This window comes from Larus michahellis, chromosome 5 (assembly GCF_964199755.1).
Source record: "Larus michahellis chromosome 5, bLarMic1.1, whole genome shotgun sequence".
In the NCBI taxonomy this organism is placed as follows: Eukaryota; Metazoa; Chordata; class Aves; order Charadriiformes; family Laridae; genus Larus; species Larus michahellis.
In genome coordinates this window covers 46,015,180-46,038,052 of record NC_133900.1, presented here as the reverse complement: position 1 = coordinate 46,038,052, position 22,873 = coordinate 46,015,180, and the positions used below count along the sequence as shown (strand labels likewise).

Genomic DNA, 22,873 nt, shown 5'->3' with positions numbered 1-22,873 from the left:
TTGGCAAGAATTAAATAACTTCAGGCTGGGGAGATGTGGGAGGGAGGGAGGGAGGGAATAGATACGCACCAAGAGCCTTCACAAAGCCTGGGGGCTCAGTCAGGAGGCGGCGAGCAGCGTGGGCGCAGGTGGCGGAGGAGGACGCGGGTTCGTCGGCGGTGGAGTTGGAGGGCTCTGCCATGGAGGTACCGTGAAAAGGTGATTTCCAGCCGGAGGGATGGACCTGCCCAGGTCACCCCAACTCCATCTGAACTCATCTGTCTGGACTTGCAGTTTAGCAGATGACTGAGGTTTAACCTCGCTGCCACCAGATGCTTGGAGGGATCTCAGCGAGGAGGCAGCGGCTGCTGCAATGGGCTGGGGAGGGGGATGCCTGCCCCCATCCTGCCTGCCACCGGTGGGGTCAGTGCTGCTCCCATCCCACCCGATCCCATCCCATCCCATCCCATCCCATCCCATCCCATCCCATCCCATCCCATCCCTGTCCCCAGAGCACGCACAGACACAAGCTGAGGCCAGCAAAAGGCGAGCAAAGCCAGCCCCTCACTCCGAGAGCCCAGGGCCTGCTGGAGGACCCAGGGGAGTGCAGACGGGGGTCACTGTATGGGGCAACTCCCCCCCCCCCCAAACTGGTGTGCCCATCTCCCAGTGCAGAAAATAGGTTGCATGAGCCCCTGGCTGGTGTAAATTGGTGTTACGTGTCTGTGGTGGAGCAGGTACATGCTGGCGGGAATTGCTTTTGGAAAGCTTGTGCCAAATGCTTCCAAATGGCTGCTCCAAAGCCATGGGACCTGGTCACCGACTGGGTCCCCAGCATTGACCCCCACAGCCATGACTGAGTCCCCAGCCAGCGCCAGTCCCTCAGCTCCCCATCCTAGCGCTGTGAGCAGGAGCAGCTCTGTTGCGGTTATTCCTGCCCAGTGCTAGGTCCAAGCTCCACGCCCCAAGTTCTGCTCCCGCCACTGCTGGCATTGCCCCTCACTGGGGGTTGGGGGATCTCCTGAGATATTATCCCCCACCCTCTGCTCCGAGGGCAAACCGCCCAGATCAACTCTCTCGGGTCCTTGTCCTGCCAGCTTTTGGATACCCCAGGGATGGAGGTAGCACAGCCTTTACACATCCCTCTTCCTGTGTCAGCAGCACTCGCAGTGAAGGATTATTTTTCCTGACATCAAATCAGCCTTTTGATTTCTGCAGCCTGTGTCCTTTGCCCCCTGGTCCTGTCACTGTTCTCCCCAGGGAAGTGTTTGCCTCCGTCTCCTCCTTAACCCACCTTCTCCCAGATGCAGCTGGCAGAGAGGTCCCCCCTTTCCCAGCCTTTCCACTGCCTTGCCCTGTAGGCATTTTTTTTGGTGCTGGGAGCCCCTGGTGGGACAGGGACCCATGGAGCCAGACCCAGTGCTGGGCAGAAGGAGGCATCGCTGCCCTGCGCTCACATGGGGCACCCAGCCCCGTGTCCCAGCCTTGTCCTTCCTCCTTGAAAGGCCCCAGCGAGCACCCACGGCGGTGGGCTGCTGGAGAGGGCTCTCTGACACCCTCCCCAATGAGCCACATCTGGCTGCCACCAGCCTTGGTTCTGCTGCCTGCCCTGGGGACTGCAGGAGGAACAGGGATGGGGATGGGGACAGGGACAGCCTCTCCACGCACATCCCTCCTGCTAGCTAATTGGAGTCCTGGTCTCACTCTGGGCACAGGCACAGGGGAATATTGCACATCTGCTGGTGAAACTGGAGTTCTGCTGTCCCACCAGCCCTGCACCCGTGGGACCATCCTGCCCCGCTGGCCTCAGTCACTCAGGGGAAGGGGCTGCACCGCTGAGACATGGCACTGGGAGCCACGGCGCTGGGGGAGCACCTGAGGAGGATGAGGGTCTGTGCGATTCTAAGAGCTGAGGAAGAGGGAGATCAGGTAGAAATATGGCTGGTAGCTCAGTAAATTGGATTGCGGGGAGCTGGAGAGGTTTGGGGGGGTGGCTGGCTGGCGCGGGGGCTGGCTGTCTCTCCCACGGCCCATGGGAATGGCAGCACGCTGCTTCTGTGGATGAACAGGAGCAGCAGAACAGGCGGATAAGGGGGGATTAAGGTGCCATGTGAGAGGAGCATCACCCCCGAGCCCCCAAAGCCGAGCTCTGGAAACTCCAGCTCCATCCTCGAAGCGCCGGCTGGCTGCACGTCCCTGGCCGAGACCCTGTCTGGCGGCGTCCAGAGGCGAGGTGGCCCCAGAGTGACATCTAACGGCAGCGGGCCGGGAGGGGACACGGCCCAGCAGCTGCCTTCCTCCTTGGGGGCTGCGACTTCTGCAAACGAACCCCCCCTCCCGTGGCCCCCGGCCCCAGCTCCCCTCCGGCGGCACGGAGCTGACAGGAAAGGGGTCCTCCTCCTCCCCCACGTCTTCCCAGGCACAGAGGGGACACGTTTGGCCTGGGGACATCTCTGCCTTCCGTCCAACAGGCTGATGAGACAGATGCCAGGAAAACGGGGCGCTGTGACCATGGGCTGTCTCTGAGCTTCGCGTCCCTGATCTCCCACCTGCCCCACAGCCCTTGTCCGCGGACCAAGCCGTTGCTTCGCAGTCACAGACCGGCTTCGGGGGATGACACGGAGAAGAGAGCAGGGAAGGAATCACATGCCAACATGGGGGAGTCTCCAGGCAAACAAGCCCTGCCCAGCCCTGCTTCTTCCCAGCTCTCCGTACTTCCCAAACCAGGGCAATAAAACCCTTCCCAGCTCATCCCAACAGACACCGGCTGCATGTTGCTCCGGCTTTTATTTCCAGACAGAGGAATAGTACACAGGGACACCCAGCACAGCGGGCGGCACCCTGAGGTGGTGGCTTTGGTGGGGGGACAGGAGGACAGTGGCGATGGAGAGGCTGCCCCCAGGCTTGCACCGCCACCGGGAGATTATTTTTTTTCCTGGGATTTTGCTGCTGGGGAGCAGCTCTGAGTCGTCACAGCTTGCTGGTGCCTGGCACATGCGGCACACCACGCACGGTGGCGAGCACAGACCGTGCCTGGCGTGAGAACACCATCCACGGTGAGGAGGGCAGGAGAGGGGCAGAGGGGACTAGGAGGGGATGGAGACAGGGCTGGGTTGTCCCCAGGGTGGTGGCTGCCAGCTCGGCCATGGCTCTGCCTCCCTGGGGATGGGGAGTGACGGAGTGGGCTGCCTGGATCCAGCCAGGATGGGGCTGTGCACTTCCAGCACCAGCTCCTACAGTTGCTCTTGGGCCAAAGAGCCATCGGCTTAAGAAGCTCCATCCACCTGGAAAAGGTTGGGGGCTAGTTGAGGAAACCCCACCCATGGTGGAGCCCGCAGGGCCAGGGAAGCACCCAGAGCATCTCCCAGAGGGGTCAGCACCCACGTGCTCTGTAAAGCTCCCCCTGGGACAAGCCTGCAAGGGGTAACTCTGGTCCTCATGAGGCTCTGCCCCTCCTGCCCTTTTGCCGCCTCCGGCAATGACAAGCCAAGGCTGCGGTGGCAGCATGTAGCAGCCTGCCTGGGCCAGGTCCTGGCCAGCGTGTGAGCCCAGACCCGCATCCCACAGCCCCACGCCAGGGCAGCACTGAGATGCTCTGCAGCACAGCGCACCCCACGGCCCCCCCCATGGCAATCCCCCAGGAGGTCTGGGTGAGGGGGTCCTCAAAGCTCCCTACCTGCACCTGCTCCTGTTTGCTCCTCAGCTCGAAGGTGTCCTCAGCACTGGACCAATCCCAAAGTTTTCTCATCCTGAACAGGAGGATAGGGAGCTGCCACCCATGCCGGCTCAGCCCGGGGTCCCTGTCCCTCCCTTCCCCGTCCCAGCTGGGGACATTACCTGGGCCACAGCTTCACAGCCAGGAGGGCCAGGGCGGCCACGCAGACCACGGCCATGAGCAGCCCGGCCAGGATGGTGAAGGCCAGGAGGTGGGTGAGAGCTATGGGAAGAGGGGAGACAGGGCAGATCCCTGCCGGTGCCAGCAAAGCCGGGGGGGCAGGCTGACACATTTCTGTGTGTCACCCCAGGCTGGATGGTGTCCTGTGCCCTGCCGGCACCCAGGGACGGGCAGGGCAGGGGGTGTCACCCAGCACAGCGACAAGCAGCAGCATCGTGTTTTGCCGTTCGCTGAACCCAAGCCAATTCCTCACTTTTTTGATCGTTCTGCAGCACTCAACTCAATTTTCCATTTCTGTGGGCTTTTTCAGCCCTTTCATAAAACCCGACCTGGGATGCTTCAGGAGAAAACCCCCTTGAAAGGAAATGCCCCGTTCTCACAGTAAAACCCTCTCTCTTTTCCCATCCACCTAAAGGTTCGTGGCTGATTCAACCCACTTCTGCCGGTCATCCCCACTGCTCTGAAATCACCTTTCTGGCACAATTCCCCCTTCCCTGCAGAGCCCCCAGTGTCCCCAGCACAGCACCCCAGGGTGGGGGGGGGGCAGGATGGGGGCAGCCCCACTCACTGTGCGCATCAAAGTAGGCACCGGCTGTGGCGTTGCCCAGGGGGTTGCCAGCCACACAGGTGTACTCCCCCGAGTCCTCCGGCCCCACAGCCCCCAGCTCCAACCGGAGGGTGTTGTGGGAGGGGGAGACGCGGACTCCCGGTGTGGTGGCTGGGGCCAGGCTGGAGGCCAGGATCTGGCCACGGCGGTACAGGGCGATGGTGGAAGCCGGGTGGCTGTCAGCCGTGCACAGCACGATGCCCACTCGCCCGCTGCGGTTCTCCAGGAAGGTGCTGACGGACACGTCCCGGGGGGGGTCTGCGTGGGGGAGATGGGGCTGGCGGTGGGCCATGGCGTGGGACCCCCTCCCACACTGGCCCAAATGCTCACCAAGGGCTGCTTAATGCATCCCTCCTCCAGTCTGGATCAGCTCCAGCCCACCCAGCCTGCAGCTGGAGGTTTCCCAGCCTCTCCAGCCCTTCCCTTCCCCCCACCAGCTGGAGCCCCCCCCTCTGTCTCAGAGCATATTGGCTCCAAATCTGACTTTCAAGGGGTACCTGCAGCCACTGCTAGACAAAACCCCAACATCCTCTTCCCTGGGTCCAAAGGGAGAGGAGCAGGGCAGGGAGAGGAGGAAGAGGAGGAGGAAGGCCCCCTCGCTGCAGCAGGACCATGAGGACAGGATGTGTGCCATGCTGGGCTGGATGCACCCAGCATGTTGGGGGGCTCTGTGCCCCATCCTGTCCCCGCGGGGCTGGGGGACACTCACAGAGCACGTTGAAGCTGAGGGTGGCCGAGGCGGTGCTGCCCCTCGTCCCGCTCGCCCGGCAGCGGTAGGAGCCAGTGTCAGCGCTGGAGACACGGGCAAGGATGATGGAGCCGTCCGGTCCCTCCTGCAGCCACCGGTTGTTCTTGTACCAGGTGTAGTTGGCCTCTTCCCCCACCCAAGGGATGGCCGAGCAGGTCATGGTGGCTGTGGTGCCTTCGGGGACTTCTGGAGAGGGCTCAACCATGATTGCAACCCCTGAAGAGGAGGAGGGAGGCCAAAGAGTCGGGGGGGTGTGGGGCTTGGGTTTGCACAGGACAACACCAGCTCCAAACCCATGCTCCCACGGGAGGGCCCCCCGGAACCCCGACACGGGGCTCACCCTGGCCACGGCTCGGGGCTGCCCTCACCTCCCACGTCCAGGTGCAGGGACGAGGACGCAGTGCCGTAGCTGTTGTTGGCCGAGCAGACGTAGAGCCCCGCGTCCCGCAGCTCCAGCCCCCCTATCTCCACCCGCAGGGAGTTGGGGGCCACCTGGACGGTGAAGCGTGGGTCGGACGGGCCCCATGTGGAGGCCAGGGGTGCGCGGCCGGGACCCCGGTGCAGGGCGATGTCGGAGGGCGGGAAGCTGTCGACGGTGCAGAGCAGGACGGCCTGCCGGCCCCCCCGGGGCTCCACCAGGGAGATGAAGGAAGGCTCCTGGGGTGCATCTGCAACAGTAAGGACAGGGTTTCCCTGCCAGCCTGCCCCCTAAAACAGCTCTGGTGGCAGGGAACCAGCCGGTGGGTTTTTGGGGGGTGACAAGTTTGCTGCTGGCTGAAGCGGGGGGGGAAGGGGCGCGATGCGAGGCCGAGGAACATCTGGGACCCCCCACCCCCACCCAGACCCCATCTGGGAACAGGCCACGGGCTGTCGCGGGATATCGCCAGGTGGCGACATAGACCGTCCTCCCAACAGCAGCGTCGCGACAACGACATCCCACCCAGGCTACTCCGGGCCCCCTTTCCCGGCAGGACACGGTGTCCGCCCCCTCTTCACGCCCCCTACGCCCACCCAACCCCACCCCCCCCCAAAACGCAGCCGCCCCTCACTCACAGAGCACCCGCAGGGCGGCGGGGGGGGCCCGGCGGCCGCGCAGCCCCCTCCCCGCCCGGCAGGCGTAGGCTCCCGCATCCGTGCGGCGGGCAGCGGGGAGGGCGAGGGAGGCGTCCGGCCCCTCCGCCAGCCACCGCCCGTTCTTGTACCAGGTGTAGAGGGTGCCCGGGCGGGCACCCGCGTCCCGGCAAGTCAGCGTCACCTCGGTCCCCTCGGCCACCTCGGCAGAGGGTCGCACCACCACCCGGACGGCTGGGGAGAGGGAAGCGAAGATGGCCCTCACCGGCCCAAAGTTTGCCCTCCTCGGCTGAGGCTGGGAAAAGCTTTTCCCGGCTCCAAAGCCCCCGTCCCGCTTTAGCGGGATGCGCGCGTGCGTGGGGTGGGTGCCCACCCAAGCGGGCAGCAGCACCTCCCTGCCCTTCCACCAGCCCCACACTGTTCCTGACCCCCCCCCGCAATGCTCTGCTTCCCAAATTATTTGGGCCGTACCCCTCCATGCCCACACCAACCCTTCTGGGGGTCCCCAGCCAGAAGCCCTTCATCCCCCCTTCCTGCGGGGAAGCCGGACTCACACTGCACACGGAGGGGCAGGGACGCTTGGGTGCTGCCGAGGAGGCTGTGTGCCCAGCACTCGTACTCGCCCTCGTCCTCCTCGGAGGCCTCCCGGAGCTCCAGCCTCAGTGTGTTGGGAGCCGGGGAGATGCGGCTGCTCTGCCTGGGGTGGTCACCTCCCACCGGGAGGCTGGAGGCCACCCGCTGCCCCTCCTTGAGCAGGGTGATCTCGGACGGGGGGTTGCTCTCCACGGTGCAGAGGAGGATGACCGCCATCCCCTCGCCACTCTCCACAAAGGCCTTCATCTGCAGGTTCCTGGGGGGATCTGCGGGAAGGAAAGCAGGGAGGGGGGAAGAGGTAGACTGTAGGATCAGAAGCATCTCGGAGAGTCGGAGCATCCCCAGCCCGCGATGCTCAGGTTGGGATGGCTGCTCCTACGGTCTCCACTGGGCTGTGAGCTGGGGCAGCCACGCTCTGCTGCCAGGCTCCACTGCCTGAAACACAGGACCTGCTCAGGCAGCGCTGCCTCGTCCCTCAGCATCCACCTTCCGCTCGAACCAAACCGACACCCAAAACATGACACAGGGTCATTTGCTGAGCTCATTTCTAACCTGCAGCTCCAGCCATGCCGGCCAGGTGTGGGAGCATGGCACGGCACGCGGCCCGTCCCAGCTCAGTGCTCGGCTCAGACCCAACCTTGACAAAAAACACCCTTTGCACATCAGCGAGCCTAAAACCTCAGCAGCGCGGCCTGGGCAAAGGCAGCACAACTGTGGGTGCAACTAAGGCCCATAATGCCAAGATATTTTTAGCAGCATCCATCCAGCATTCCCCATCCGAAATCAGGAGGAGGGAGAGAAGCAACAGATTTGTTGCCAGGGTCTCAGGCTCTCTGGAGGACGTTTCCAGGAGTGCTCCTCTACACTCACTCCTCACAGCAGATTTATGAGTTAAAGCCGTCTTTTTCTAATAAAAAGGAAAAAAAAACCCTTACATTCTGACTTGCGACTACATTTTTTTTTTGCACGTCTTTTTTTAAACAAAGTCTGGTTTTCATTTTCCAAATCAGGAAAAAAAATAAAAAAAATAATCCCGCAATGTTTCCTGAAAGCCGAAGATTTTTCTGTTTCAGTTTGGTGCAAAGCACAAGGACAAACTTGGGGCGCTTGGAGAAGCTTCCCTGAAATCTTCTGCGGACGACGTAGGGGCTGTTTGGCCAGGTCTGCTCGCCGGGGGTCTGACACAGGATTGTGGGGTATAAAGCTCAGCTTATTTGTCACCTGGGACAAAGGCTAATTTTTAACAAGCTCCCCAAAACTAAGGCAGGGCCCCGCTACCCATAACACCCCACAGACCGTGCCCCCAAGAGGGTTCCCACCTGAGGCCAAGGGACAAGTGACACCCCAGGGACCTCCCTACAGCGTGGCTGGGTCCCTGCCTTGGGTGGGCGCTGGGGACCTCCCCCCTGCGGCGTGAAGCCCCCTGCCCGCAGGGACTCACAGAGGACATTGAGGGTGGTGGGGGCAGAGCTGCGGGTCCGTGCCGGGGTCTGCACCGTGCAGTGGTAGGAGGCGGCGTCGGCGGCAGCGACGCTGGGGAAGATGAGGGCCGGGGACGAGCCGCTGCGGAACCAGACCTTGTTCTTGTACCAGGTGTAGCTCAGCACTTCCCGGCTGCCAGTCTCCACCGCACACGTCAGGTTGACGGCGTTGCCTTCCCGGATGTCCGGGGAGGGGGAGATCCAGACCCTGGCAGCTGTGGTGGAAGGGGAGGGTGGTGATGGTCGGGGAGAGTGAGGTGGGCAGGAGGGGACGGAAGGGCTCCCGAGCAGGAGCGTGGCGGGACGCTTGGTGGGAGAGCTGGTCCCATCCAGGACTTCAGCTTGGGGCTCTTTTCCCATCATTCCAGATAAGAAGTGATGAAGATGCCACAGCCCCCTCCCTGCCAACCCCCTCTGGCAGGACAGCCCAGGGTGATGCCAGCTCTACAGGCACAGCCAGGACGGTGTCATGGATAGATAAGGCAAAGCCAGCCCTTTGCATCACCTCTGAGAGGAGTTGCAGTTCCTTCACCCTGTGCGGGGGGATACATGCAGCTCTCTGGGAATGCTTCTGGCGTAGCCCTCCGTCCCCGTAAACACGCACCTTCCTCCGTTTCTTCTCTGTTTCTGTGCCGTCCATCCTGCTTCAGCTTCTCTCCCCTCCCTTCCCCATGAGCATCCTCCAGTAGAGCTTACCATCACCTCCTCACCATAACCCCCTGCCTCCATCCGTCCCCCCGCTGCCCACACAGCTCCATCCCACCTCCATCCCCTGCCTGCACCCTGCCCGTCCCCGGACACACTCACTGCCAGCAGTGAAGTTCACCGTGGCGCTGGCGTTGCCATAGGCGTTGCTGGCGGAGCACAGGTACTCCCCCTCGTCCTCCAGCAGCACGGGGTGGATGCTGACCCGCAGCGTGTTGAAGGCCAAGGCGACGCTGAGCCGCGGTGGGGCGGTGGGCTGGGGCAGCGCCGTGGAGGCCACCAACGCCTGGTCCTTGAAAAGTGACAGCTCTGCCCGTGGGTTGCTGTCAACCGCGCACTGCAGGACGCCCCGCTGCCCCTCGGGGGTCTCCAGGAAGGAGGTCAGCACCGGCGCCCGCGGAGGATCTGCCCAGACATTACACGGAGGGTGAGCAAACCCTGAGTCTGCACCCAGACCCCCCCGACGGTGGGCTGCCGGGCCCCAGCTGTGGCCCAGGAGGTCTCCTGTCTTCCCCTGGCCCTGGGTGGCATCGCCCTCCCCAAGCTCCTCGTACCCCCTGAGGTGTTTGCGGTGGGTCCTGGCACCTCTCAGCCAGCACCGGGGCAGCAGCAGCCCACGCTTGCAGCAAAAGCGTAAGCCAGACTTTCTCTCCCCAGAATTTTCCCCTCTGTCACGGACAGACAACACTGAAGTCTTGAAAAATTTGGGTAATTTCAGGTTGATTGAAACACGTTGTTTTAACTGAACCAAAATATTTGTTATTCCATTTTTTTTCCCCATTTTTATGCAACATGGCAGGCAGCTGAGACATGCAGTGGCCCCACCACTTCTCATTGGAAAGTTCTGCTTGAAAGGGTTTTATTCAGACTAGGAGTTTATCGAGGAGATATGCTCCCATAAACTTTCTACTTTTAACACTTCGGCATTTTCTAAGGGCGGAGGACGGTTTATTACAAAGTGTGCAGAGCTCTAGTTCAAGTCCTGTGCATGGGACATGCAGCGTTTGGGGACAGTGCCAGCAGCGAGGGCTGTGCAAGGCGCCCGCTATGTGCCAGCCATAGCCCTGCGTGGCCAAATGGCCTTACTCAGCATCCCGTCCCTGGCACCGTCCCACACGCAGCACCATTCCGCTCTTGGCACCATTCCAGCCCCAGCACCATCCCATCCCCAATCCACCCCCAGCACCATCCCCATCCCACCCCCAGCACCATCCCATCCCTGGCACCATCCTGCTCCCGGCACCATCCCACCCCCAGCAACCCGCTCCCCCTCCACCTCAGTTCCCAGGAGGATCCCACTCACAGGAGATGCGCAGGGCAACGGCCGGGGAGATGCTGGTCCCCGAGGGGCCGTGGGCTCGGCAGTGGTAGGAGCCGGCGGCGGCGCTGGCGATGTGGGGCAACGCGAGGAAGTTGTCGGGGCTCTCCTGGAGCCGTTCGCTGTTCTTGTACCAGGAGTAGACGGTGTCGTCCTGCGGCTCTCCCACCACTTGGCATGTCAGGGAGACATCGTCTCCCTCCCGCACCTCCGTGGACGGTGAGACGAGGACTCGGGCAGCTGGAGATAGGATGCCGCCGGCTCAGAGGGCACCGCAGCAGAGCTCGGCACTGCCGGTCCCTGAGGAGCCCCGACACAACATGGGACAGAAACAAAACGCTCATCACTTCCATAGCGTGCACCACAGGTCTTGTTCTGAGTGGGGGGGGGGGGGGTCGCAGACCCTCGCAGCCCTGGGGTTGGCACTAGACTTTGATTTTTCAGAAAACGTGTTGGTCCTTGTCCCCATCAGCTGACAGCCCCCCCAACTCTGTCACTTGTGGTGCCCAGGGCTGAGGCTGAGGTGTGTGAATACAGGTGCCTGGTGCGGGGGGGGGATGATGGGAGCTGACACCTCCGGAGCAGCAGCCAGGGCCCTTGTGGGATCCAGCAGCACTGGGTGGAAGCGCAGACATGGGCTCCCATGTGGACACCTCCGTGGAGACCCATTCGGATCTCTCAGTCTGAGTCCCCCCCAGCGTCACCACCCCACCAACGGGGCACAAGCCATCTGGCATGCGGTACTCACTCTGCACGCGGAAGTACAGGTGGCGGGACGCGGTGCCGTGTGCGTTGGTGGCAGTGCAGCGGTAGCTGCCCTCGTCCGCCGGTGTCACCTCCCGGATCTCCACCCGGAGGGTGTTGGGGGTGGCCGAGGCAGCGACCCGCGGGCTGGGGCTGCTCCCCGCATCGCTGGCGGCCACCAGCTCCTCGCCCAGGTGCAGGGCCAGCCGGGCGGGAGGGTTGCTTGCCACCGAGCACTGGAAGATGGCCAGGCGGCCTCTCTCCGTCTCCAGGAATGCCGTCAGGTCAGGATCCCTTGGGGGATCTGTGCAGGGCAGAGAACGGCAGTGGAGCAGCCACCGCTCCCCAGCATGAGACCTCCTGGAAAGCTGCAGCCTCCTCCCAGCATCCCAGAAAGACAGGGAAAAGCTGCATCACCTTTGGGAAGGGGAAGGGAAGGGGAAGGGGAAGGGAAGGGAAGGGAAGGGAAGGGAAGGGAAGGGAAGGGAAGGGAAGGGAAGGGAAGGGAAGGGAAGGGAAGGGAAGGGAAGGGAAGGGAAGGGGGAGGGGAAGGGGAAGGGGAAGGGGAAGGGGAAGGGAAAGGGAAAGGGGAAGGGAAAGGGAAAGGGAAAGGGAAAGGGAAAGGGAAAGGGAAAGGGAAAGGGAAAGGGAAAGGGAAAGGGAAAGGGAAAGGGAAAGGGAAAGGGAAAGGGAAAGGGAAAGGGAAAGGGAAAGGGAAAGGGAAAAGGAAAGGGAAAGAAAGGGAGATCTCTGCTGGACCTGGGGGGGACTGGGAAGGGGAAGGGAAGGGGGAAGATCTCTGCCAGACCCAGGGGAACCACACCATCCCCAGGGTGACCACAGTGTCCCCACCCGCAGCAGCCACCCCGTGGGCTCTCCGGGGCGTGCTACACCATGCAGCGTCCCTCAAACATAGACAGGCTTTACCCCTGCAGGGCCACACGCACACGTGCCCGTGCAGCTGTTAAGGGCGTGCTTGCTCGGTAGGAAAGTAAAGGGGCTGCAGGTGGTGGCACAGAAGGACGGACGCCCACAGGAGGAAGCCCCGGGACATATATAACATACTCAAAGATGCCGCACGTGCACCCACCCACATCAGCTCTGCCCAGACCCTGGGCACAGCTGCAATGTGAGCAGGGCTGGGCACGCTTGCACGGGCATAAGCCACAAACCCTGATATAATAACAAACCCAGCGTCCCCCTGCAGCCCGTACGTACACAGCACATCTAGGGAGACGGCGGGGGAGCTCCGGCTGCTGCCGTCGGTGGTGGCTCTGCAGTGGTAGAGACCCGCATCCGTGCTGGCCACTTGCCGAAACACCAGGGAGGCAGCCGAGCCCTCGGCGAGCCACTGGCCATTCCGGTACCAGGTGAAGTTGGGCAGAGCCAGGGAGTCGCTGCTCAGCCGGCAGGTCAGGTTGGCGGCATGGCCTTCCAGCACGTGGGAGGATGGAGACACTGCGATGCTGGCAGCTGCGGGCAGGGGCAGGGGCAGATGCAGGGGACAAACATGGTCCATCACGAGCTCAGCCAGGATGGCCAGCACCGCCTCGGCAGCGTTAGGGTGAACAACGCCTCCCAGGGCCAGCCAGCTGGCAAGTGACTTTGTGGCTATTCCAGGAAAAGGCAAATGCTGGCTAATCCTGCAACACTGCAACGGGGACATCTCCGAGCTGGAGCAGCACCCATGGGAGCCCAGCAATGGGGTACTGGCCACCCAGGGCTCCACCAGCCGAGGGATGATGTGCCGGCAAGGAGGGGGCCCAAGGGAACCCCCTCGGCAGCGTTTTGCTCAGCATCCCTTGTCCTGTATGGGCAGGGGTCAGCAGCGAATCCCCACCAGGAGCTGGAACCCTCGCTCTAGCCATCGGGGGACCCTCCAAACCCACCAGGAGGGGCTGGAGGGGCCAGCACCCCCCCTTCCTGTAGCAGCCCCCACTTTAACCCCACTCACACTCCACCCTAGCTCCAGGCAACTTGTGCTTGGCAGCTCTTTTGAGACAGATGCTGTTTGATAGCCTGGTTTTCATGGGCACGTGGCCTACTTCTGCTCGTTCTGCCCTTCTGCCACCATCGCCCTTGATCTCCTGAGCCTGTCTCCTTCCCTGGCATTCCCTTCCCAGCCTCCCCTCTCCCAGGATTTTCCCAGATGCTGCGGACTTGAGTAGCATCTGGCTGTATGCCGCCCACCAACCTTCCACCACACTCACTCTCAGCCCTGAAGTCCATGGCCGCGCTGGCATTGCCCTGCGGGTTCCCAGCCCAGCACACGTAGGTCCCCTCGTCCTCCAGCACCACATCCTGGATCTCCACCTTCAGGCTGTTGTAGGACAAGGTGGAGCGGACCCTGGGGTTGGGGGCTGTGGGGCAGCCCCATGTGCAGGCTATCACTTCTCCTCCTCTCCATAGGGTCAGGTTGGCCTCTGGGTCACTCTCAACGGTGCACTGGATGATGCCCAGGTGCCCGCTGTGGGTCTCCAGGAAGGAGCTCATCACCGGTCGCCTCGGTGGGACTGCGGAGTTAAAACACCTCTCATGAGAATACTATGGATTCCTGAGGTTGGGAGAACCCCAAGAACCTGAGGGATTGCTGCTTTCCAGAGCCACCTGAGCACCCCACAACCCTCCAGCTGCCATACCCCAGGGTCCCACATCTGCTGGCTCTCTGCATGCCCCAGGCACCTCTGATAGCACCTCTGTTGTCACCTGGATTGAGCTTAGGTTCCGAGTGCAGATGCCCAGCCCTATCCCAAACCCTGGAGCAGATCCACAGAGACCCCAGTGGTTCAGGCACCTGGGGTCCGGTTGCGATGCACATTTCCTACCACAACAATGGAAAAATAGCATTTTGACTGAAAATTCCTAATGGTATTTTTCCTGGTTTGGTATCACAGAAGATTTTTATTTTACAGCACAGAAAATATTTGGAAGGCAAAATCCTAACAGATGATTTTTTATTTTTTTTTCCACAGGGATCATTTATTGTTCTGAGAAATTGAATTTAATTTCACGGGACATTTTAAAACTCTTTGATCCTTGGGCATTTTGGGACTCTCCGAATTTCTCCTCCCCAAACTCACAGACTTACCTGCAAAAGGGAATTTTCCTCCCTCTCCACATTTCTGCCGAAGAGCTCCTTGGCTGTGTTCAGGGGTAATGGGGGAAATCTCGGAGTGGGAACAGCAGAGGGGCTTCCCAGCAGGGCCACCCACCCCAGACCCGGGACCCCATTGTCTAGCCCGGCCTTTACGGGGGGAAGGTGACCCCCCGGCAGCACTTACAGAGCACACGGAGCGGGACGGCTGCCGACTTGTCGCTGCCGTTGCTGCTGCGGACCCTGCACTGGAAAGCGCCCGCGTCCTCGCCGCGGATGGAGGGGAAGCGCAGCGTCGGGGCCGAGCTCTCCCGCAGCCACCTGCTGTTCCTGTACCAGGTGTAGAGGGTCTCCTCCGCCGCCGCGCCCCGAGCCCCCAGGCAGGTCAGGGTGACGGCTGCCCCTTCCCGCACCTCCGCCGAGGGCTGGATCAGGATCTCTGTAGCTGGAGGAGGGATGGGAGCCCTGTCAGGGAGGGAAGGGAAACCTCTGCCGCAAACCTTCGCCCTTTCCCTGGCTCCGTCCGGCTAAAGCTCCCTCTAAGGCAGGACCTGAGCAGCCCCCTCCCTCGCAGGAGCCCGTGGCATCGCTTGCTGCATCTTTGGTGGGTCATGTTCCCTGGGGACACTGGATGTGTCCACTCAAGCCGCTCGCCCTGGCTCTCTGCCACCAACAGAGACAAGCAAGACCTTTCCTGAGCCTTCACCTGCTCTCTCCGAGCACCTGCGTTCAGCCCGGTGAACTGCTCCCAGGACAGGCTCGGTCCCCTCTGCCCACTGGTGGGTGACCGGCTGGGCTGGAGGCATCTTGGCCAACTTGAAATGGACCCCAGCTAACCACTGTGGCACCCAAACTCAGGTTTATTTTCTCTGGAACGGCACCCTGAGGTCCATTTTGGTTTCTTTTGACATCCTAAGGGAGGCTCGTCCTGGACATGGTTTTGGGGAGATTTTCTCCCCTCCTTTTCCATGGCCGCCACCTCTGTCACCCCAGACCATCGAGGCTGGGTACAGAGGGTTAGGGGATGGAGCAGGATGAGCTGGTCCTTGCTGCGTGCTCAGATGCCGTGCACCACTGGGGGCTTGCTGGGACAGGGAAGAAAGAGTTTGGACAAACTTTGCTACAGATTTTGCAGCATTTTGAAAAGCAATACTCAGAAGCGCCTCCAGCTCTGAAGCAGCTTTGACCTCCCCAAGGTGGGGAAGGGCTGCTGGGAGGGCACCACCACCACATGGTCCCCAAGACACCGATGTCCCCTGATGCCACACAAGTCCTGCCAGTTCTCAGGGCTGTACGCACCCCACCCCCAGCCCTGCAGAAACAGCCCCGGGGGGGTTCATCGGTACCCAAACCCATGGCCAGGAGCCTGGCAGCCCCCTCACACCAGGACTCACCGCGGGCAACGAAGGGCTTGGTGGCACTGGCGTTGCCGTAGGAGTTGGTGGCCACGCAGCGGTACGACCCGCTGTCCTGCGGCCCCACGTCGCGGATCTCCAGCCGCAGGGCATTGCGGGAGGTGGTGACGCCCAGCCGCTGGTGGGGGGCTGCCTGTGACCCGCTGGCCGCCACCAAGGTGTCGTCACGGTAAAGGGCGATGGTGGCCGGGGGGTGGCTGTCCACAGCGCAGCGGATGATGGCCAGCCTGCCCCCCTGTGTCTCCTGAAAGAGGGTGACGGTGGGGTTCCGGGGGGGGTCTGCAAGAGAGGAGAGGATGCTGCAGCTCGGGAGGTCCCAGCAGTGTGGCCACCACCTGAACATGGGGCACGTGGGGCACGTCCACCCCCAGCCTCCCCCCAGCTGCTCCTCCGAGCGGCTTTCCCCTTTACGTAAGTGGGTTATATTTACTCGCAGAAATGTCAAAGCCAAACCCAGGGCTGTTTTATTTTTCCCCTGACTTGCAAAAGCTCCTGGGCTGTTATTATCATAGCTGGCTCCTCGGTTAGTAACCTCCCCGCAGTTTATGGTGTGCAAGTGATTAGTGGAGGAGCGGGAGATACTGCAGTGAAGGGACGGGTCCCTGCAGCAGTAAATACCAGTTAATGGTACCTTCAAACATGGCTCATGACCAGAAATGATTGCATTTACAGCAATTTCTACCCAGGAGGGCTGAAAAACCCCACTTTTAACTGGACCCAAGGTGTTTGGGCAGAGACTTTGTTACGACTGAGGGAGGTTTGCGCAGCCCCTGGCACAAAGGGACCCTCGTCTGGTGGGGGGAACCCCCACCCCCTGGCAGGAGCCGTGGGCACTCACATGTGACGCTCAGGCTGATGGCCTGGGATGTGTCGCTGCCCCGGTCATTCATCACCTTGCAGGAGTAGTAGCCGGCGTCGCTGGCGGCTACGCGGTGGAAAAGCAGGGTGTGCACCGTGCCCTCCTTGAGCCAGGCATTGTTCTTGTACCAGGTGTAGTTGAGGTCCTGGCCCTCCCTGCCAGGGACGTCGCAGGACAAGGTGGTGGCCGTCCCCTCCTGCACCTCAGCTGCGGGGCTCACCGAGATCTCTGCAGCTGACGGAGACGGGAGCACATTCAGGATGGCCTCAGAGGCTGGAGAGCCGACCTCCTCCACCAACCCCCTGCCCCTGCGGCACAGGACAGAGTCTGGGGACAGGCAGGACCCCCTTTGCCCCCCGGGGATGATGATGGAGGCAGGAAGCGTTTGGGTTTCTTCCCTGCCACCAACACCTTGCCAGCTGGGGTTCAAGTTCTGGCTTTAATGCAAAGCCCCAAGGGCAAAACTCATGGCGGCTGCAGCAGTGTCCTTTGCCCCTCACGGTCTGCATGGGGGGCTCTGGGGGGGGCAGACTGGCCCCACCTGCTCCAAGCTGGGGGGAGATGCTCCCTGTGGGGCTGCAATATGGCCAGGCTCCTGGGTGATGCGGCCGTCTGGGGCTTGTCCCTACCGCAGGATCTGATGGGGGACCATGGCTGCCCTTCCCCACAGACCACCCTGGCTCCGAATCCCCATGAGCTCTGGCAAGCTCCTTCCCAGCAGAGACAGCGACGCCTTGCAGCCTGTTCCACTCCCCCGGCTTGGCTGGAAATCCCTCCCTGTCCTGTCTTTGGGGCTCACCACAGCCCTGCACCGTGAAGGACGAAGGATGCAGGCGTGTCGCGATGGAGGCATCACAGTCCTCCACCACGGATTCTCCAGCTCCTGGACCTCCAGCTGGTACCGGCCACCTGAGTGCCAGCCCCTGCCCACCCCGGTCCAGACTCACTGGATAAACTCCATCCTGCTCCCACGGCCCCACTCCTCCTCCAGCGACACCCCAGCCTCAGGCAAGCTCCCCTGGCACTTACAGAAGACGTAGAGTGTCACGGCAGGTGCCACGCCAGCCCCGACAGCGTTCTCGGCTTTGCAGTGGTACTGCCCGTAGTCCTCCCGGCGAACACCCCGGAGGGTCAGGATCTGCTCGCTGCCCATGACCACCCCGTCCTTGTACCAGTGGTATGCTGAGACGGGGGGGTAGCTGCTGCTCACCTCGCAGGTGAGGGACACCGTGTCACCCATGCGGATGTTCTGTGTGGAGGGGTTGACCGACACCTGGGTGTCCTTAGGGGCATCTGTGGGGAGGACAGACAGACAGTGGTGAGGCTGGGCAGGACCCGCAGGATGCTGCCGCAACCCGTCCTGCTGTTTATTCGTGAGGGTTTGGCGTGGAGGAAGGAGCAAAAGTCTCCCCCAAGCACAGGAGCTGGCCCTGGCACAGGGACGGCGACTTTTCTCAGAGGAGAGCTGGGAAAGGGGACAAAGCTGCCACTCCAGCAGCAGAGAGGGGTGGGCGCAGCGGTGGGTGCCAGGACGTGCCACGGAGCTGGAGCTGGCAATTCAGCAGCGTTTATGGGACCAGCGCTGGCCCTGGCCGCGGAGAGCCATGGGGGAAGAGAGAGGGAGGGAGAAGCAGAAGGAAAATCTGCTCTGGCTTTTTGCAAAGGACAGCAGGAGGGAGGCATGACAGGTGGCAGGAGGGGTGGCAGAAGGGGGACCTGAGTGGCATGGCTGTGACAGAAGCCCGTCCCCCTGCCCTGCTGAGCCACCCTCTGTGCAGAACCGTCCCACATACGTCTCACCCGCAGGACGACCTCCCCAGTCGCCTTCCTGGAGCCATAAGAAACTTTGCAGAGCAGCTTTTTGGAGTGGTCCTTCCAGGAGAAGGAGGTGGTGAGGGTCAGGTGCTGGCCGACCCTGCTTGTGTCCAGCTGGACCCGTCCAGACAGAGTGGAGACCTGGGGGTTGTAGCCCTCCCAGCGCAGGGCGACGTCACCCGGCGGGCAGACGTAGGGTGTGGAGCACTCCAAGGTGGACGTTTGCCCCTCGGTTTGCTCCTCGCTGGTGGCAGTGCTCGGGTGCTCGAGGGCGTCTGGGGATGGAGAGCAGAGGGTGGGATGTCAGCGTGGGGCGAGCAGGCAGGGGGCTGGCAGGACCGGGGCGCCTCACTGCCATACCCACCCGAAACGCTCAGCATCACATCCCGCGCCGCCGACCACCGGTCGCCGTTGACGATCTCGAAGCGGAACCTGTAGGGCCCGCTGTCCTCCGGCGTCACCCCCCGCAGCAGCAGGGTGCAGTTGTGGGTGGCGGGGTCCCCCAGGAGCTGGGCACGGCCCCTGAAGCGAGCATCCACCTCCTGGGCCGCCGAGTGGTACACCAGCACCTTCTGGGTGTCGTAATCCTTGTACCAGATGGCCACGATGCCGTCGCCGGCCGCCACGTTGCTGGGGTAGCTCAGGGTGCAGGGAACCACCACGCAGGAGCCCCTGACGCCCTGCAGGGCCTCGGGGTAGGTGACCCCCCAGGAGCCCAGGGCTGTGTTGGAGGGAGGCAGCGGGAAGGGGGGGTGAGGGGATGAGCCATGCCAGGGTCCTCCTCACGTTCCAGCCCCCTGCTCCACTCCTGGGACCCTCTGGAGCCAGGACACATCTCCTGAGCTGCCTGAACAGGCAGGGGGTCATGGTGGGCAGCGAGGGGCTGGGGGGGGAGAGGTGGGAGAGTAGAATGGCGGGTGGGGGGTGGGGGGGTTGAGACAAATTCCCCTGGGATAACTTTGAAGTGGAGAAGGGGGAGATGACAGCGAAAAGCCAGATCTGCGGGTGGTGCTTTTGGGCAGCGCAAGGCAACAGCCGGATTTGAAAAGCAAAGGCCTAAAAAACTAGTAAAAAAGGAAAAATTGCCCTCATGGTCCTTCATAAGCTTGTTTCCTTGCCCCTCTCTCTGGCTTCTTGTCCTTTCTCTCATGCCCTGGCTGAACCTCTTGCCACCCCACGCCCACCCCATCCCAGAGCCCACCCCATCCCTGCCCATGGACACCACGCGCCTGCCCATCGGGAGGAGGGGGCACGGGCAGAGCTGCCACGTGGGGGCACGGCACCATGGGGCATGTGCCAGCAAACGTTGCCAGAGCATCTGTTGTGCCTTGGCCTGTGGGACAGCCAGGACCAACCTCGGGGTACCCAGAGCCCATCCTGCCCATCCCTGGGGTATCATGGATGGCTCCTGGCAGGGCTGGGGCATCAGCGCTCCCACCCTTCCTGGGCAACCAGCCCTTGCAGGGGACCGGACCATGCCAGCGGGTTTCTCTGTGGCATCGTACCTGGTGGGACAAGGCTGGCCAGGAGAACGAGCCACCAGGGCAGGCCCATGGCAGCACCCTGGGCACGGCTGGGAGTCCCTGGGGGCCGAGGCAGGGCAGGGTCACACCGCAAGGGTGGGAGGTGGCCGGTCTTCAAGGTTGGCGTTCGGCGGAGGGGATCCTGACAACAGGAAGAGGTGGCCAAAGGCCTTGCAACACGTTGCGTGCCAAGAGGTTATTGATCCAGGCAGGGTAAATCCTGCTCGCAGCAACACCGGCATCATTCTGGATGCACGGAGCTGCCGGCAGGGAGGAGGTGGAGATGCGGGGTGAAGGGGATCCCCAGCATTGCTGAACTCTCATGGGAGTTTAAGGAGCCAGTCCGGGTTCTGCAGTGAGGTGACAAGGTTTAGGGAGCTTATTCACGTGCTCTCTGCATCCGGGCAACGCGGGGAGCAAATGAAGAATAATATAATCCTGACATGGGAAATGTGTGTACCGGTGTGGGATGGGGTTGTGCAAATGCCTGTCATGGGAGTCGGGGTTGAAAATTAAAATGAGGACAAAGGAAAGCAAGTGGCTACCCGAAACTAAGAGGAGAGATACTTCTAAAGAAGCACTCTCAGGGAAATCCCGATGAAGGCAGAAATCCCAGCGACCTGCTCAGGGCCACCAGCCAAAGCCCAGAAGGTCTGAGCCTCTTAGGGAGGGGGCACAGATGTGGGAACAGGGGACAGAGGACAGAAGGACATGGTTGGGCTCGTGTTAAAGCTGGCCTGATATGGCAGCTCCGCTGGGCACGTGGAGCCAGTGCCCTGTGGGAGCAACTGAACCGCGGGCTGCAGGGGGCTGAGGATCAGGTCCTGGAAGTGGGGTTGAAGGACACGGATTTTTAGACTCCGCCGTTGTGATTTCAACAAGAGCAGCTGCGGCGAGGAGCAACGCGGCCACAGCCCCCAGCCTGGCACGGCCGGTGCCCGTCCCGGGGTCTGCCTCTGCTTTTTGCTGTTGTACATTCAGGTGGGACGGTTTTAACTGGGGATTTATCAATTTTTAGTAGGTTTAATGGCTTTTTGCAGTTCTAGACCTAAGCAAACCGATGAACTTATTTTTAAACTTAAAAAAAAAATATTCTATGTTAAACCAGATTTTTTTTCAGAAGTTTTTTTCATTATCATGGAAATCAATTAATGGATCCATTTCAATTTAGATCTTTATCAAACAACTTAGCAACGTCTCCATACTGAACAAGGCAGCTCTTTACTCCCTGAGCCAACCTTTTCCTCCTTCAAACAATGATTTGTTACTTTGCTAACACCTTCTTTTCCAACATATGCTTTGAATTTGCTGGCTGCTAATTTGGTTTAGGGAGGTATTTTAGACTCCAAAGCGCTCCTGAGAGCTCTAGTTCTGCCCAGGACTTTTCCTGGCCAAACCGAAGCACCAAGAGCAAATAAAATGGCCCTGCCAGCGCCCTCTCAGGGGGTCCCACTGCCCTGGCCCCCCCCCAGCACCGTGGGGCTGGAGGGCTGCCCAGGGGCTGGGGGGGAACCAGGGACCGAGCCGGGGCCAGAAATAGCCATGGGACCAGCGGGAGCCGCTGGGCTCGGGGCAAAGGAGGAAGGAAGCGCCGGCTCAACGCCGGGGTCCACTCCCCAGCTCCCCCCCCCTCTCCCCGACACTGAGTTTCATTTCTTCTGCCGCAGTTCTCTGGGTTTCAGTTTCTGGGCAGCATGGACCCTCTGCTGGGGACCCCAGCTCCCCTCCGCCCCGTGCTGCCGCTGGGGAGCAGGGCAGCCCGTGCTGGGGCCCTGGTGCTCGTTGGCTCAAGAAAATTAAAACATTTGTAAAGGTTTTTCTCGACACAAAAAAATTTTGCATATGCACAACACATCGGCGTCCCGGGCCAGGCATGCTGCAGACATCAGAGCAGCACAGGTTGTGTGTTATCAACTGATACTGACTGGGCAAGAATGTTTAGCTGTCACGCACTGGAAAACAGGGGGGGAAAGGCAATTACCTCGTGATTACCAAGTCTCCTCTGCACCCACGCTCAGGCTGAGCCTGAGCTGCCCCTGTCCCGTCTGCGGGACAGCCAGCAGAACCCCCACAAGGGCTCCTGTGCACGCCAGCAAGCGCAAGGGAGATCTCCCACTTCTTCAGGCTTCAGCAAAAAAAAAAACCCACTGCCATAAAAAGGTGGCTGAGCATAAAGAGGGGAAACTTCTGGTGTTGGTTCCTTCAGCCTCCACCGTGTCTCAATGAGGAGAAAGCGATGGAGATAGGGACCACAGGACAGTCTGGGAGCGTACCCCCAGGATGAGGGGTGGAAGGGAATTGCCTGCAGTTGTCCCCCAATGCTCCCACCCACCACACAGCTCCTTAGGGCCAGGGAGCCCACCTCCCCGCTGCCTGTCCCGGTCCTCTGCCTGCAAGAGCCAGCGAGGGAAGGGGGCACCCCCGTACTCCAGCCCTGCTCCTCCGCTGCCTGCTCTGCACACATCCTGGCACAGATCCTGCCCCAGTCCCGGAGGCCGGGAGAGCACCCTCCGCATGGGCTGGGAGGCTGCACAGTCCCACACCACCCTCTCGCTGCCACCACAGTGGCTTTGCCAATCTGTCACTCAGGGACCTGCACCAAGGGATGCAGGTCGGATGCATCCCTGTCTCCAAAAACCCAGCGAGCCTGGACTCGGGACCCAGAGGTGTCTGGGCAGCTCTCCCAGCCCCAGCAGGAGACAGACCAGGCTCAACCCCACAGAGATGCTCTCACCTCCGCAACCATCCACCCTGCAGTGAGGTGCCTGTGATCAGCCCATGCCAACCCCCCACACCCCCACACCGCATCATGCGGGCACCTCATCCCAGCTCAGCGCGGTGAACCCCAGGGTCAGTCTCTACCCCCGGTGTCCCCGTCCCAGCATCTCCCCAGGGAGCAGTGGCATTACCTGGGAGTGCCTGTGCCTCTGGTGGTGTGGGGGGGTGTCAGGGACGGTGTGGTCTCAGGGACGGCGCGTGCCCTCGCCGCTCGGGGACAGCTATTTATCTGGCGTGGGGGGTGAGG

At 61.7% G+C, this 22,873-nt stretch overlaps 1 protein-coding gene across 4 annotated transcripts; it reads right to left on the bottom strand.

Annotated features, from left to right (window-relative positions):
• Positions 1–2,747: 2,747 nt before the first annotated feature.
• Positions 2,748–22,859, bottom strand: SIGLEC1 (sialic acid binding Ig like lectin 1). Of its 4 annotated transcripts, XM_074587113.1 has the most exons (22): positions 22,758–22,859; positions 19,831–19,990; positions 18,690–19,046; positions 18,304–18,600; positions 17,540–17,803; positions 16,490–16,744; positions 15,631–15,930; positions 14,424–14,681; positions 13,353–13,655; positions 12,361–12,615; positions 11,147–11,446; positions 10,384–10,638; positions 9,183–9,485; positions 8,336–8,590; positions 6,855–7,160; positions 6,283–6,534; positions 5,598–5,897; positions 5,191–5,445; positions 4,443–4,739; positions 3,817–3,916; positions 3,656–3,728; positions 2,748–3,263 (listed from the first exon to the last, which is right to left on the bottom strand). In XM_074587113.1, exons 2-22 carry the CDS (start codon positions 19,877–19,879, stop codon positions 3,246–3,248), a joined length of 5,052 nt encoding a protein of 1,683 aa, XP_074443214.1. In that variant the 5' UTR covers positions 19,880–19,990; positions 22,758–22,859; the 3' UTR covers positions 2,748–3,245. The 4 variants fall into 4 exon arrangements, with proteins under 4 accessions (XP_074443214.1, XP_074443217.1, XP_074443216.1 ...); XM_074587116.1 differs by lacking the exon at positions 4,443–4,739; XM_074587115.1 differs by lacking the exon at positions 6,283–6,534.
• Positions 22,860–22,873: the final 14 nt, after the last annotated feature.